Source organism: Anser anser (genome assembly GCF_964211835.1).
Source record: "Anser anser genome assembly, chromosome: 18".
Lineage (NCBI taxonomy): Eukaryota > Metazoa > Chordata > Aves > Anseriformes > Anatidae > Anser > Anser anser.
The window spans coordinates 6,652,910-6,669,137 of record NC_139739.1 but is presented as its reverse complement, the minus strand read 5'-3'; the positions used below and the strand labels follow the sequence as shown (position 1 = coordinate 6,669,137).

General features: G+C 47.8%; 2 protein-coding genes across 4 annotated transcripts in view; both read right to left on the bottom strand.

Annotated features, from left to right (window-relative positions):
- Position 1: 1 nt before the first annotated feature.
- PUS1 (pseudouridine synthase 1) lies at positions 2 to 3,306 on the bottom strand (the record flags this gene model as incomplete). The annotated part of the gene is made up of 5 exons (XM_083804554.1): positions 3,197 to 3,306; positions 2,813 to 3,028; positions 1,384 to 1,521; positions 564 to 666; positions 2 to 291 (listed from the first exon to the last, which is right to left on the bottom strand). Coding segments are annotated over exons 1-5 (837 nt in total), but the record flags the coding sequence as incomplete, so codon positions are not given.
- A 6,572-nt stretch (positions 3,307 to 9,878) lies between these two features.
- The window catches only part of ULK1 (unc-51 like autophagy activating kinase 1), a 79,306-nt gene continuing 72,956 nt past the window's right edge, over positions 9,879 to 16,228 (bottom strand). For all 3 annotated transcript variants that reach the window (XM_083804537.1, XM_083804539.1, XM_083804538.1), the window contains 3 exons: positions 14,923 to 15,080; positions 14,571 to 14,706; positions 9,879 to 12,622 (listed from right to left, as the gene is read on the bottom strand). In XM_083804537.1, coding sequence (XP_083660663.1) covers positions 12,567 to 12,622; positions 14,571 to 14,706; positions 14,923 to 15,080 — 350 coding nt within the window. In that variant the 3' untranslated portion in view covers positions 9,879 to 12,566. The remainder of the gene's footprint in view (positions 12,623 to 14,570; positions 14,707 to 14,922; positions 15,081 to 16,228) is intronic.

Genomic DNA, 16,228 nt, shown 5'->3' with positions numbered 1-16,228 from the left:
TTTCGATGTTTTCCCGCACAAAGGGCTCTCCGCAGTACATCTCCATTATGTACCGCTTGGCGCTGGGGTCCTTGGGGCCCTTCTGAGACGTGAAGTTGTGGAAGTTGTGTGTTCCTTTATAGCAAGCAAGCAGCTTGTTGACTTTTTCAAGGGTCTCTTTGTTCAGTCGATAAGCCTCTTCTTGCACATCTTCGTCTTTATGGGCAAAGGTAAATGTTGGCAGCATGTAGGAGTAGGTTCTGGCATCACATTTGTTCTTGGAGTTGAATCCCCCAGTGACTCTCTTCAGCCCTTATTTTAAAAAGAGATGTTAAGTTTTTGAATCAGTAGGCCATAACCCAATTGGGATTTCAGCTTTACCAACCAATGTATTTTTTTTTAAATAAAATTCAATTCAAATATACAAAGATTTATTTTATATGACACTAATTTCAAAATAGCAGAAACAGATTCTTGTTAAAACTAAACTGCTTTTGAGGAAAATTATAATAGTAAGGGAGAGACTTTGTGCAGGAGAAGGCTCCTCTTTGAAAAGTTTTCTTTGCCCATTCTGGCATCCTTACCCAGAATTCTGATGTGAGAAGGAAGATGGTTATTGATCTTTTCTAAGATGTCATCTATTAGCCTGACCTTTAGTGACACAATCTGTCCAGCTGCAGACACACCCTATAAAAATCATAAAGCACATATACAGATAATTATGTACCTTGGAAGGTCTAGGATAGCACTTGAAGAACTGCAATAGCTAAAGAACAAGTTTTTCTCACTGTCATTTCAGGCTGAAGTAAGGCAAATGCAAGGTCACAGGCAGAAATCCAAGTAAGAGTACTCCTGGAAGACCTGCTGGTGTTGTATGGCCACCCAGCACCTTAGCAATCTTAGACAGCATAATATTGCACTCCCTTTCCTGATGTATCTCACTGTATTTGACTATTAAGTAAAGCACCAGCAGAAAAGAAATGACTTATACATAAGATCAGCCATGAATTCCAGTTCAGACTTAGAATCCTGCTGTGGCAGGGTTGAAAATCAACGGTGATGCAGTTACATTTCCAAGCTCCGCATCAGCCAGGCAGCAAGAGCAGTGAGGAGCAGCAGCAGGTTGGGAAGCTGAAGCAGATGAATGTGACAGCAATGCAGAGACGCAGTGTAAGTATGAAGCACCAGCTTTACAAACACCATATAACCAATATCCCACTCTTTCTAAATATTTGCTTTTTACTCAAGTTTAGTAATGAATGAAGGGAGGAGTTTCAAGTAACATTCACTGCAAATAGGATTTGCTGTTGGATCTCATGCTAAACAACACTTTACCAGGCAATCACAACAGCGCTGGTGGGAACAGACCACATTTTATGAGAGCACAGGCCCTAACCAATGTACCTTATCTGTTCGAGCACACCGCTGAAAAGACATTTTCTTCATGTTCTCTCCATGGTTTTCTGGGATGCAGCCTGACTGAACAAGGGCGGATACCAAGTCGTCTTCAATTGTCTTGAACTGTGAAGATCCCATATTCCTCTAGAAGAGAATATAAAATAAGAAAACAAATAATAATAATGGGGTAACTGTTCTGAAGAACATCACTGAAAAATTTTATTAATTGAATATCACTATGCAATCTTTTAAAAATCTTCCCTTCACAACCCTAAACTAATTGCCAGTGCCTGCAACAGTAACAGCTGCTGTTCTAAACCTAGCCTCTGCAAATTGGGCTTCTAGAAATTGGTGGACTCTTTTGGTCAGGTAGCCCGAGCTGTTATATAACTCAGACTACTGTTTGCTCCAGCAACTTCTGCACTAAACTTGTAGATGAACTATGAGAGAAACGTGCAACTCTACCTGTGTAAGGCTGCTTGGCACACACCCTCCAACACACACCACTAAGTAACAAACGCAGTAAAGCTGCAATGCACTTCCACAGACATGCCCGTGCACGTTGTTCACTGCTGCTGAACAAAGCTACTTTGCTGTATAATCATGAAAAATTCTTCTGTGTTCAACCATTACCAATTATCCCGTAGAGCTTTTAAACTACACCTCGGGAATGCGTATGGAGCATGCAGTACGCTGAGAGGAGCAGCAGATGGAGCAAAATCACGCTGTTGCTGCTAACACTGTGCCACAAGACCATTCCTGCACAGGCAAGTCTGGGGCACTTTGCTGCTGCAACAAAGCAGCATCCCACGTGTAAGCGTAACAATCTTACAGCAGTTTTCCTGTTCCTAAATTGCTACAAGCCACCCTATTGAGCATACCAGGAAAAGGACAATTTACAATGTCTTTGAATACAGTCTTTTCATATATCAAAGAGATGTCAACACAGCTGGCAAGTTGTTTCTTTAAAATACGCAGCTTAGTTCTCCAGGATCTGCACGTTTTGCAGAACACAGTGAGAAAACCTGAGGTCTGACCTAAGGAAACCTCTGCCCAACTGCTTTGAAATGTAAAGCTTCAATCTGAAGCTGGTGCACGGGTCGGGACGGATCATGAGACAGCACATCACGCACTGACAGAACTGCAGTGCCTGTGCTTTCAGCCTCCTCAAGAGCCTTGTCTGCAGCCCAGCTTTTGAAAGATCTGCTGATGCTCTATACTGAAAGGCATGTTCACTAATCATGGAATACAACACATGTACAACTGACAGCTTCCTAAGTCCAGCTACTACCACACCACTTGACCCCAGGAGCCACTGAACCCATCTGTCCCCGCCCCAGCTCCTGAAGCCGCAGCCCTCCCTCCCTGCTCCTGCAGCTCTAAACCCCACAGACCTCAGTAAGGGCCGGCCGCGACGCTTTATTGACCCACGTACTTGCATCCCGTGGTAGCCTTTCCCCGAATACGCCATCAACAACACGATCTTCCTCTTGGGCGACCTTTTGCTCTGATCCTCCTCCTCCTCACCCCCGTCTCTCTTCAGCCTTTTGCTTTGGTGCCCGTTTTCCTCCGGCCTTTCCAGCACCTCGCCGCCGCCGCTCAGCCTCTTGCCAACCGCTGCCCGCACCCCCTCGGCCATGCTGGGAACCACCTGCGGGGAGCACAGCGCTCAGCGGGGCGAGCCCCGACCGCCAGCCCCGGCCCGGCCCGGCCCGTCCCACCCCGGGGAGCCCCAAGGAGCCGCCCGGCCCCCGCTGAGGCGCGGGACGCCCGGACCCTGCCTCCCTCCCCCCGGCCTCCCCCCGCGGCCCGCACGCACGTTACGCGGCCGGGCCCCGGGCCCCAACCCCGCGGGGCAGAAGCCGAGGCCGCGGCCCCAGCCCCAAGCCCGCGCCCCCCAGCGCAGCATCGCGGCCCGGCCCCGCCGCTCACCCGCCCGGGCACGGCCCCAGCGGGCCCGGCCGAGCCCTACGGAGGCCGCGCGGGGCCGCGCCGAGGCGGCGCTGGTGCTGCTGCTGCTGCTGCGCGGGGCGGGGCGGCGCTGAGGGGAGGCCGCGGGGCTGCTGCATCCAAAATGGTCCCCGGGGCTGCGGGGGGTCCTCAGCAGGCGCTGGGCCCTACAGCCGGGCTCCTCTCGTGTTTTGGCGATGTTTCTCCGTAGGCTCGCTCACACACAGGCTCGGTGGGGCCTGCACGTGTGAAAAGCGTGAGAAGTTATTAATCCAAGCAGGGGAAAAGGCAGAGTAACGAGTGCGTGCCTGTGATAAGCATTACATGTATAAGCACAACATTTTTTTCCTCACAAACCCATTTGGTAAAGCAGTACTACTAGCAGCAGTTCAGTCACAGTGAAACACAGCAACAAGTGGTGGCGTCACCGTCCTGGGGATGTTCAGGGAAAGGTTGGACGCGGTGCTATGGACATGGTTTAGCAGGTGACATTGGTGGTACGGCATGGTTGGACCAGACGATCTTGAAGGTCTTTTCCAACCCTAATGATTCTGTTTTATTCTAAATACCTCATGTGAAGCACAGGTCACTCACTAAAGCTCAAGATCACCCTCCCAGGGGGGTACTTGCTGGGCAGCGGTCACTGTCCCTTCGTCATGCAGCTGCCACCCACACCAGCATCGCCCACTGTTGAGCACAAGCCCCCACGCTTTCGCTTTCCTGTCAGGTTTTCCTCCCTCCGGCTTTCTCAGGCAATCATTATGCTCATGTCTCCTCCAACAAGTTTTATCTGTACTGATGTACTTAATGGGAAAGCTTAGTACAATAGGCACCCTTATCAGGCAACAGCATGTACCTCCTAAAAAGCCAAATGCACCTGGAAATTGTTTTGTTATGCTATGAGCTTCAGTGCTTTATGGGAGGGAGCTACCCAAAGAGGATGCTGCTCCCCTGGCATGGCTGTGAGATTAGCGTAAGAAAGCTCCATTTATTCATTCAGATGGAAAATGGAATGGGTGACAATTCCAAGCAGGCCAGATTATCAAACGCAGGCTTGTTATTTCTGCTAATAAGGGGAAGAAATGCAGCATGTCCTTTTTTGAACTGACACATCTGAGTTATTTCAGTAGCGGGACGGGGCAAGGGAAGATTTATCACATGTTCCCAGCTGTACTTTGTTTAGAGAAGTGATAAAAGATAGCCTGTCAAATAGCAGCACCGCTGCCAATGGAAACAGGAATATAAATGTCTGTATTGCTTAGACCGGGGCGTCTGAATCTCTTTTAGCCTTGCTTCCTTAGGAAGTGAAGTGTGTGCAGTCACACTGCCTGTCTGTACAACACCGTCTCTTCCTCCTCCCTTCCTGCTATGATTACTGAATTTGGCCCATTTCGAGGGAGGGAAGAAGGCCCCAGCAGATAGGATAAAACAATGGTATGACAGGAGAAAAACTTACATGGATGTCCCCATGATGGAAAAAGCTTTGCTATCCCAGCCCCTTATCCATTCTAAAGAGCTTCAAAACAGCACGAACCTTGCTCTGAACCTGCCAGAGCACACACTGACTCTTTCGCAAGATAAAAATTAGGCAGGTGGAAAGGAGATGGGGAAAGTTGTTGGTCCCAGTGCGGAGTTGTAGGACACACACATGCCTCACTGCTTCACTGTTTATAAAATGACTTGGTTCACAGTGTGAACCCCATTGTCATAAAATATTACGAGTGGTTAATGTCGCCTTTGTGCTCAATCCCTTCAGTCAGTCTTGCTCAGTCCCCTCCATTCCCAGGCAGATGGGAATCACCTCTGTGATCTGCCTACCCTGCCATAAACCCCTGCCCTATCCCTGAGCATATCACACCCCTGCAGCTGCAGCCAGCCTCGGGTCATGAGGAGCACTGCCACCAGTGGTAAGCAGCGCTGGGGATATCGTCATTTTACTCAGTTAAACATAATGACAGGAGTCCAGGTGACAACAGGAATCAAAGAGGAGGCGCTTGCTCTATGCAATTAGCCAGCTCCTTACAGCCCACCAGTAAAGTGCTCCCTACAGCACCACAGAAAATGACTGACTTGGATTTTCTGAATGATTCATTTAGCCTTCAGGTTTTCTAGCAGAGCAGAACTGATAAGCTGCCAGCAACATCAGAGGTCCCAAATGAGGTTGGGAGCATGCTGCAGCACCTGTCAAAGGAGCATGTTTCTTGCAAGGAGTTTGCAGTCTAAATCCTCCAAACGAAGGAAGGATTATTGTCCTGTTTTCATTTGGTATTTTTTATTTTATTTTATTTTATTTTATTTTATTTTATTTTATTTTATTTTATTTTATTTTATTTTATTTTTATTTTATTTTATTTTCAAACAGGTAGATAACAAAGGCAAGGAGAAATTAAGTGACTTGCCAGAATTGCCGCTGTAAATCAGTTCTGTGGGAATCTGCGCTGTGAAGCCAGTACCTCAGGGATGTACATCTTGAGTGAAAAGGCAGCAGAGACGAGGCTGCAGTTTCTGGTGTAGAGCAGAAGGTCCAATTGCAGATCACTGCGTGAGGTCTGCAAAGCCAGTGCACTTGCTTGGATTTAATTTGCATCACACTTACCCAGCATCTTCAGGAATTTGCCTAATCTTCAAGAATTAAATTAGCAGGGGTTTCATTCCTCTCGCAGCTGTACCCAGGGGTAAATTGGAATAGGCACAAACAATTCATGAAACTCCCTGCTGTTTGTGTGAGGAGCAGAACATTTCATACTTGTTTAATAGGACTGGTGAAATTAAAGTGTGCTTGGCCTTAAGTGAGAGTGCTGCCATCAAGTTTACTCAGCAGTGAAATCATCCTCATAAAACGTTTCCAGGTATGCAAGTGGCCCTGGGGACTGCAGCGTGTAGCTCCAGGAATGGGCCATCCTTGAAGTTTCAGGACAAGCACACCTGCCGCTGCAGAACTGGTGGCGGAGCTCTAGCTCTAACAGGTGATTTAACATCTTCGTGCCCTGCTCTGATGAATCACTCCAATATCATCTCCTTTACAAGAAGAGCAACATTAACACCCCCACAAACTACCACTGCAGCTCGGCTATCCAACCGCTGGCCCAGCACAGTCCGTGCAATACCCGACCCGACAGAGCGGTCCTGTAGTGCCATCTCTGGCAAAGCCCCCATGCCTTGTCCGTGAGGTGAAAATAGGCACCCAAATCCTCCCCCTGCACAGTAACAGTGTGGGCCAGAGCACAAAGGCCGGCAACCGCCGGGAGAGTGAAACCTCTGTGGTGCAACCCCGCATTTGTGCTTCCTCCACCAGACCCCCTCACTCTAACACAGGCCAGTCCCTTCTGGCTTGGAAGTGACCTGACCGCCTGAAACGAGGCCTGAACCGAGAGAAGCGTGGCAACAATTCGTCTGTGGTGGCTTTAAGACTACCTGCAGCAGGAATCCCAGCAGGCCTGCAGTTCCCCACCGGAGCACCTTAACGATCCTGCTGCCAACGTTAGCAAGCACACCAGGTGCTGAGGAGAAGCCGAAGGCAGGACCCCCACGTGCTGTAGGCCCGCAGGGTGTTGGGGGTGCGGAACAGGCCCGGGAGCAGCACCCTGACTTCTGGCAGCAGAGCTCCGGGCCCGTGCTGCGGACACAGACATCGGGGTGTACCCAGTGTAAGCCCAAGAGGTGCTGGGACCAGCGCCGGGGGAGCTCTGACAGCACTTGGGTGCTAGCGGGGGTTCATGTCAGAAAACCATTTGGAAACTCAGCCACCCTCTGTCCACAGTAAGGAAAGAAGCCCATGTTTGACTTTATTTTCTTAAGCTTATTCTAAGAAATATATTATTTAATGCATTTTCCGAGAGCATCCTGCCAGATTTCAGCTCCCAGGAGGAGTGGTTCTGACTCCATTGTCCCTAAAAATGCTGTTTTTAGAACAGAAACGTGCCAGGGACATTTGTATCCCTGCCCTACGTGCAGTTGCTCAGCCAGGGAATGGCACCTATCCTCAGCGCTGCATTTATGGTCACAGATTAAGGGTGTCGAGAGGCCTTTAAAATCCTCCTGTGGGGATTTGTCAGCAGGGCATTAACTCTGGCCAAAGGAGTTAACTCCTCCTACGAAATAAAGTTTTTATAGGACAGGGCTTGGTAACAAAAAAAAAAGCAGGGTACTTGATCTTTTTATCGCCTTGGTGTGAAGCACGCCCACCCGTTTGTACTTCCTTGATGTCACCAGGCTACGTCTGATCTCTGGGAGCTGAATGAGCAGGTTTTTGCTGACGTACTTACAGCAACTAAATATAAAATACGGGAACAAAGCCAAACACACTGGAAGAATTGCTTGGGTTTGTTTTCTCCTAGAATCAACAGCAATGCAACGTCACCATAAACATCTCAAAAGTTGTGCAATTTTCGCTGGTGCTTTTACGCTGTTCAGGCCTCATGGTTTGGAGCTTTTAGAAGAGACTTTATTTCTGTTCAGTCTTCCAGCTAGCTCTGTCCTCCTTTGTCTGCTGCCCATGAAAGAGCCCCATGGATCCAGACGGGTGTTCTCTACCTGCACGTGGCACACACTGTCTGCCTTTCATCTGACTGTAGGTTTTCCACATGAACCCTTAAACTTCCTCACAGACAGCTTCAAACCCAACCCTTTACCCCCAGCATCTGAAACACATTTATTTATGTTCTTTACCCCAACCCCACGCCACAGGGAACAAACACGATGTCCTCCCACAAAAGGGTGCTGTTCACGTTGAAAGCAATACAAAAATCCCAGCGTGCCAAGCTCCAAACGCTAAGCACCATCAGCGGTTTTGTTTATTTAGCTGTGAGCAGCTTCCCGAGGTCTTGCCCGGGTTGTACCACGCCGTGCCTCCACGACACGCGGCTGTCCCCGCGAGCGAGCCAGCGTTAGCGGCAGCGCACCCGGGCACGGCCTTCCAGGCAGCCCTGTTCTCACGGAGGGACCGCGTGCTGCCCTGTTCCCCTCGGTGGGAAAGGCAGGGACAGGAAACGAGTTATAAATAGGGCTGAGCAAGAAATAAAAACAGTTCCAGCTCAGGGTAAACTAAGATTTTGAAATAGGAACTTTTCTTACAGAAAAACAATACAGCCCAGTAACCGCATGGGGTGATGCTGAGTCAGACAGGCTGGCAGGCAGGGCTCTCCCCAGGGATGCTCACGGCCAACAATAACACGCATGGCACAGCAAGCTGAGTTTTGGGAAACGTTCCATGGAACTACAGTATCAGGCCCCTGAGAGATCACACCTCTGTTGCTTAGTTTCTGTCAAAGCGGAAGGACTGGAATAATTCACATCCCAGACGCAGGGCTTCGCTTTTTATCCTACATATTCTGATTCGGAGAAGCGACTACAGCTACCAGTCTTGCACCAAAAGCCAGGATCAAGGCTGACAGCAACCTGACTGTGGTGCTAAAGGGCTGCTCATATCTACCTGTCAGGAGTAAGGATGAATTAGGCACTCAGTGCAGTACCTCGCACATACCGGTTTCACATAAGGCTCCATGCTGCTCACAGGGCACCCTTCTCTCAGCCCACAGGTGCACATTCAAAGAAGATGCCTGCACTGCTCTGGCTGCTCCCTACTGCCCAGGGAGCCACACAGTCCAACCCCTGCCTTGAAAGCACATCTGAAGTCTCCTCGGGCTTCTTTATGGTGTTCCTTGCTACAATTACGCAACCACTTCCCATGCCTCAGACACCCCTTCTGCAGTGTGCTGAGCGCTGGACTGCAAAGAGGTAAAGAGCTCCAACGGGTTGATCTTGCAAATCCTGAAACATCGGTGAAACTTCATGCATCAGCCTAATGGGATTGGAAGGGGTCTGCTATCAACTCCTCAATAGTTTCTGTCAGTAGCAGCAAGAGAACACAGCCAGATAAGGACAGATAAACCAGCGATTGCAGCCCCAGCCAAGAAATTGGGTTCATTTTTCCTAACTTCAAAGGCTGTCTGTAGCTTTAGGCAACATAGCTTCTTTGTCCCAAGCTTCACCCTCTTTGAAAAGAAGGTAACAGCACTCCTTCACCTGAAAGTCACGGCTGGTAGAACCAAACCCATGAAATACCATACATAATCCAGTTAGTGCAGTATCTGAGTAAGTACTGAAAATAGGCCGCTAACAATTTCAAAACATTTTTTATTTCTTAAATTGGTGTTGTACAATTTAAAGCCAAAAAAAAAAGTCACACAAAACACAAATAAAAAATGTTGACAAAGTATCAAGCATTACCTTATAAAGAACATCATCATACGCTCTCACAAACCTGAAGATACATGTTATTAGACTGAGGTTTCTTGAAATCTATTAAGACGCTACACACAAACGCTGCAACAGTAACAAAGCCATGACAATAGCAAGTGGACTATGCTAGCAACTTCAACAACGGTTGGGGATTTTTTGTGTATTTTTTTCTTTTTTTGTTGCCTTTTTTTTAATTTTGCATTCCTTATTGTCTACAAAGCAATAAATATTTTTCACCAAAAAAATTGGTTTCACGCTACATGCAATTAGATAAAAAATAAAGTCACCAAAGTGATGGCAAAATAAATCACCTGATTTTTTTTCTTTTTCCTTTTTCTTTTTTTTTGTGTTTTCTTTTTTTTTCTTTTTTTTTTTTTAATTCAAGCACAGTGGCTAAGTTTCAAGTATCGAGAGAAAACTTATATACACGTTTGTGTTTGTGTGCATATATATACATACACACACATACACACACATACTTGTATGTATATATACAAACACATACATATATATATTGGTTGTAGGTCTGTAAACCACAATATTTTGGAGCAATATATACTTGTGTACATTGAATGTGGACAATTTTGATACATTCAAGTAATTAAGCACAGCTGGAAGGTTAGTGCTGAGCTTGCCACGTACAAGGATCCTTAAACCTGCGGCACAAACGTGGGTCCTGGGCTGCGCTTCTGCTGGGCAGGAAGCTCTCAGCGTACGCTCGTGGGATTGCCGTGAGGGTTCAGGGCGAGTAGCAGGTGTCTGTATTGCAGAGTCAGTCCTGGCTCGGTGCTTTCGTGCTGCATCCCAGTGCACTCACCTGCGGCATAGCCCTTTGCAGAACTGGTAAAATCCTTTCCTAAGCAGTCTGGGTCTCTTCAGCGCTCCTGGCCACAGGTTGGGGGGTTGTTTCTTTGCTGTTATTTTGTTTTTTTCCTCCAGGCAAAAGCATAAACAGCCACAGAAGCAGCAGGCTGTGAATGTACGATGTAACAGAGGCCCAATACTGAAGCATTTGTGTAAGCTACGCTTAAAACTTCCCTGGTGGGGCAATCAAAAATATTTTTAAATTTCCTTATTGGCATTTCTGCTCTGCGATCAGAAGTATCCATGTTGCCAAAGATGATGCCAGCTCAAGCCAATTAAGTTGCTCCTGAAACCCTTGCAAAGTATCACACTGAATGTGCCAATATTGAGAGAAAAAAGCAGTGAGGATTTAACCACCATGTGCAAATTATTATTAAATCCCCAAAAACAAAGCCTGAGGTTTCAAGTTGCTTTCAAAGATACTTTTCTGCCCAGCACTAACAAAATACTGCCATGACTCTGATAAATTAAGACACACACTTGCGCACGCAGACAGACAGAAAGGCAGCCAGCTATCCTCTCACGCACATGCTCACAGCATCCGAAGCCTCAACCAGAACTCGAGCCACTCGCACCCGCAGTCTCATTTGGCTACAGAGTCTCCTTAAAAGAAATGCTGAACATAAAACCGAACACTACAAGATTTCTTTATAAAAAATTTAAGCAGCAAATAAAACTTTTTTTTAAAAATGCGTTTCCAATTGTAAGTGTGTAGGATCTTAACGCCTGTTCTTGAGCTCTTAAAAAGCATGGAGCTTTATATTGACTGTCCTTTAAAGAACATTTAAATAAAAAAAAAAAAAAAGAAAACTACCTTGGTACTGCCAGACTGCAAGTCAGCTTTGCCTGGTGTGGAGGAGGAACAGCACAGACTCCGCGGTGCTTTTTGCCTCACACTCACAAGATACAGTACAGTTAAATACGTACAGTTACACACAAACCATATATATCAATATATATTCACCCTTAGGAATACATATTAATATATGCACACACGTAGTGCAATAAAACAACCAGGAAACAAGGGAAGGAATAAAAAGAACAGCATTCCTAACAGTCGTGATGTTCCTGGGTTGTTGTGTGATGCAAAGTCAACTTCTCAAAGTTCCCATAGTGTGTAAAGTGCTCCTTTGATTCACAAAGCTAGTGTTTTCAGTTTCAGGGGAGGGTGAGGGATACAGGAAAGGGCTTATCTAGCCAACAGCTGAAAGCAGGACAGCGCTAGTGCTTCCTCGTGGTAGATATGTACTGACAGGCTGCACCAAACAGCCAAGAGTCCTTAATGCTGATCCCAGTGAGCACAGGGACCAAGGGAGGAACGGATTCATTTTGGCTTCTTAGAAATACAGGAACATTGCGTTTTCCGTCATCTTCCTGTTTTCCAGGCAGAGTCTCTTTCCCTGTGTCGTTTGCCCGTCCGCAAACACAGGCAGTCCACGCGACAGCCACGGGAGGTGCAGACTTGCCCATTGGCAGCACGCTCTCAGCCTTGCTCAGTAAGTCTGTAGAAGGTGGCTGCTACTTCAGCAACGCTCAGGCAAAGTAGAGCAGATTCCCTCCTCTCGGCCATTCAGCAAGCACTCCAAGGCAGAAATGAGTATGAGAAAGGACAAAGGAGAAAAAGGCAGGGGGCCTTGGGTTGCCAGGAAGCTTGAAGGTGCCTGGCTATCAGTTGGGGTAGGGGAAAGTACACAAACTGGCCTTGATTTCTGAACGACATCCTCCAGCATGAACTGAAGCCAGCAGTTTCAGCACATCCATTGCCTGCAATGGAGACAGCACGGAATACCCTGTTCTTAAGCAAGAGGACAGGCAGCAGTCTTTATCCTTCAAAGTGCTGGGAAGAAGCAGACTTCTATCCTTCATCCCTGCTGCCAGTGAGGGAAACCTTTCCACATCAGCTACGTCTTCGCCCAGCCTCTGGGCAGGGAAGTATTTGTGCTTGCTGCAGTCACACCTCCCCACAGAAGAACTTAAGTCTGTGGAACAACTTCCCAAAATGTCAAAATACAGGACATCGAGCAGTTCATCCTCCAGGTCTCCTACTGCCAAAATTGATTCCTGCCACAGCAGCAGGCCGTCGGAAACAAAGTGATCAGCTGGGATGAGGTGTGTGGAGAAGAACACTACTAAAATCAGGCGCAGAACCCCGACAGCAGAGCTGACAGCCTGCGCTCGATGCAGAGTTTACCTGGGAGAGAGAAAAAAAATAACACAACAAATCAGCTTCTCACTTTCCTGGCAGTATAAAGACCACCAAAACGTGCTGGAGATTTGGAAAACAAACAAGCAAACAAAAATCAAAACACAAGAGAATTTCAGCAAGCCTAAGCAAACCTTCTGGAATCACTACCACATACCGATTTAGACTAGATGAGGACCTAGCCACAACGATCTTGCTGGGAAGAAACAGGCCAAAGAGCTGAACGATTAGAGATCCCGGACTGAAAGCAGTGAGGCAGCAGTTCTAACACAGTTATCATGACGTTCTAAAGGACCACCATCCGCTGTAAACAATTTATTCATTTTTATTTAGTGGAGAGGCTTTTGTCAGCAGTCAAGATAACTCACGGTCTCCTGTGCCATTTTTCATGGCTTACAACTGAGAGACGGAGCATGCACAGCCCAGCACAGTCAGGGCCAGATCCTCACCGTCTGAGCCCGAGACCCTGTCAAAAGCTAAACGTTTGCTGTATTTCTACATTCATCACTTTACTTTTCTGAAAAAACTAATCAAGTACCTAAGATCTAACATGAAATGTGCGCATCTGCAGCCTACCAGAGAACAACTTAATCAGGAAGCTGGAACATAGGGTAAAACAGGGAATACCAGGATATCGGCTGGGAAAAGAAATCCATTAGACGCATTAACTGTATCTCTGGACAAAAGCCGTGATTTAGGTTTGTTAAGAAACAGTACAATAGAAACTACTTGGTATTCCCTATTCACTTAGCCCTCCAGTACCGCATGCCACCTGCCAATCTCCTTTTGCTCTCCTTCAGCGAGCCTCATGTCAGCTGTTAAAGTTAGTGATAATTAACTGACTGATTGCCTGCGAGCCAGAAATCTCTTCTCTCATTACCTATCCAAGAGCTCTGTCCACACGGACGACTAGAGCAGTCTGGCAGCACTTTGGATGCTGGCCCAAGAAATGCACTCGCTAGCCAGCAGAGGGGGAGAGGCACGGTTTGCCAGCTGCTTCTGCTCCCTTCAGCTGCACTGACGCGGCGCTGGACTGCCGCCGATGGGCTGGTTTAGCTGTGATGGAGCAGAGCTGAGGCCAAGTCAAGCTGCTCTAATGGACAAAGGCTGTCCCCCATCCCCTCTGTCTCCCTCCCGTACAGAGGGATAACAAAGGTGATTAAACCCCAGCCAGAAGGGCAGGGAAAGTTCAACTCTGAGCAAGTGAGGTCAGTCGTTTCCGCGCTGCATGCATCAGTTGTGGAGCCCGCAGCAGTGAAGTACAACCCCCCCTCAGACACACAGCAAAGGGAGGGTACAAGAGAGGTGACAGCAAAGAGCAGCGAACAGAGGGGTCCGTCTGTCTCTGGGAAGGGAAGCCGAACGATAACAAGCAGGTAAAAGCTCAGCTTTCACTGCTACTGCAGTCACTTCCTAATGAGAAAAATACTTGTTTGCTGCCTTCTTGGCCTGTCCTGGGGAACCCAGACGGGCGAGCAGTCCCGTTTTAGAAGGGTTGGAAGCCCGTGAGCCCGTGCTGTGCTGATCAGCCACCTCTGCCTGACAGCCACTGCAGTTTCACGATCCCAAGTGCGCTGTGCAATCAGATGGATGGTTCCGGTTGGAAACCAAACCCTTGTCGTTGCTACTGCCAAGCCACTTCCTTCAGCAAGTTCTTTCACACATCAAAAACTCCAACAAAGCCCTGGCAATTGCTCTGCAGTGCGGCTCTCAAAATATGGCTCAGAACAGGGACCTGCATTTCTAACATTTTCTCCCTGGGAAAATAGGAGGCCGGGCTGCTAGGAGCTGCTAGGAACAAGTCGAGATCTGTGCTATGTCCACCAAGATGTAGCCAAAGGAAAGAGGGATGATGGATACTGAACGTTCCCGATCCATGCAGCTATAAAAACACAGCATGACCTAATGAGGGGAAAAAAAGCCACCGAACACTCACATTTATTGATGTTTTCTATGTCCCCCTGTTCAGTGATGATGTTCAGGAGCCCTTCCATCAGCAGCAGAGCCTTGTGGTACCTCTGTGCGCAGTCCTCTCTGTGGTGGAACATCTCATCCAGGGCTGCAGACTGCACCTGCAGGCAACAACCCCGTGCAAAAGGTTACTCCCAGACCAAACCCAGCTTTCCCAGCACGGCCCCTTAGCCGTGTGAACACCTCCATCATCCAACCCCCGAAGATTGCACACAGCATCATGAATGAAACCACCTGCTAAGGCCACCAGCAGGAACTGCCAATGCTTGACACCTGCTCTGTGCTAGCCCTGTTCCCAGGCATGGTGCGGTTATTACCATTTGCACGGCGTAGCTGAAGATGAGCTTCTCTGCTGTGATGCTGTTGATCCGATCCATGAGTTTCTGTTTGTCTAAAAAGAACCTCTGCAGTCTCATGTTGAGGCAGTGGCAGGATGATACACTGGATTTATAAAGCTCATTCAGCTTCTTCACAACTAGAATAAAGGAAAGAAATGCATTGGACATTCTTCTAGTTCTCCCTGTGCCTCCCAGTCTCCGTGCACAGGACCCCAAATGAGTAACTTCAAGACAATCAGGTTATATTAAGGCCAAATGTAAGTACTTGCTGCACCAACACAGGGTCTTTTTCCTTTCCTTTGTCACCTTCACCAGTTACAAGCCTGCACGTTGCAACACCTACACATCTATTTCACCTGAGGCCAGGCCTATTTTTTGTTTCCTTCAGCTGCCACAAGGTACAGAGCAGTTTGCGCGGTGCAAGATGTCTCACGCCTCACCAGAAGCAGCAGACATGCCAGATACAAAGCTTCTGTTACTTGACGGGTGATGACGTGCTGTGAAGAAGTACGTGACTTGTATGTGGTAGCTGTTGGAGCTCAGTGTGGCTGAGCAGTGCTGAGCAAAGGAATCTCTCTCCTGGGACAATGCTGTCCCAGAATGAAAGGTCACCTCCTTTCCTGCACCGTGGCAGCTAGGACAGGAAGGTTGTGACAGAGAACCAGGAGTTAAATATGATCTAAGAGATTAAATAACCCAAAACAGCAAGCGAAGCCATGAGCTTGAGTCTCACTAGCTGTCTGGCACGACCCACACAATGTACCTGGCACAAAGCATCTGATGAGTATTAACCAGTACGTGCGTGTTTGAAATCCCCCCCACTGCACAACTTGCTTCTGGGGGAGGGAAAGGAACCCGTACCACGAACAAACCTATCTCGGGTACTATGCAGAGAGGCAACTTCACTGACAGCCAGGCCCTGTGACTAAATATAGCCTTCCTACGTAGAGATAAGAGAGCAGAAAGCCAGAAAAGAGACTGCCTCCATGAACAAAGGCAGTTGAAACTCCAAAGGACTGAGGCACAAAACCTTAACCCTGTCAGGGTCAGACTATCAGATCACCCTGGTTCAGAAGAAATTTGAAAGCGAGTTGGAACCCCAAAGCTCGTGGGTGACATCAGAAGGGCAAAATGAAAAACTCCAGGAGAAGAGAGCCAAGACTACTTAAAAACAAACAAACACATCAAACAAACCAACACCCAACAACAACAAAAAACATATGCAAATAAAGCAACATCCTCCTCTGGGGAGTTCAGTCAGAGCTCTGGGCTGGGCCCAAATTAC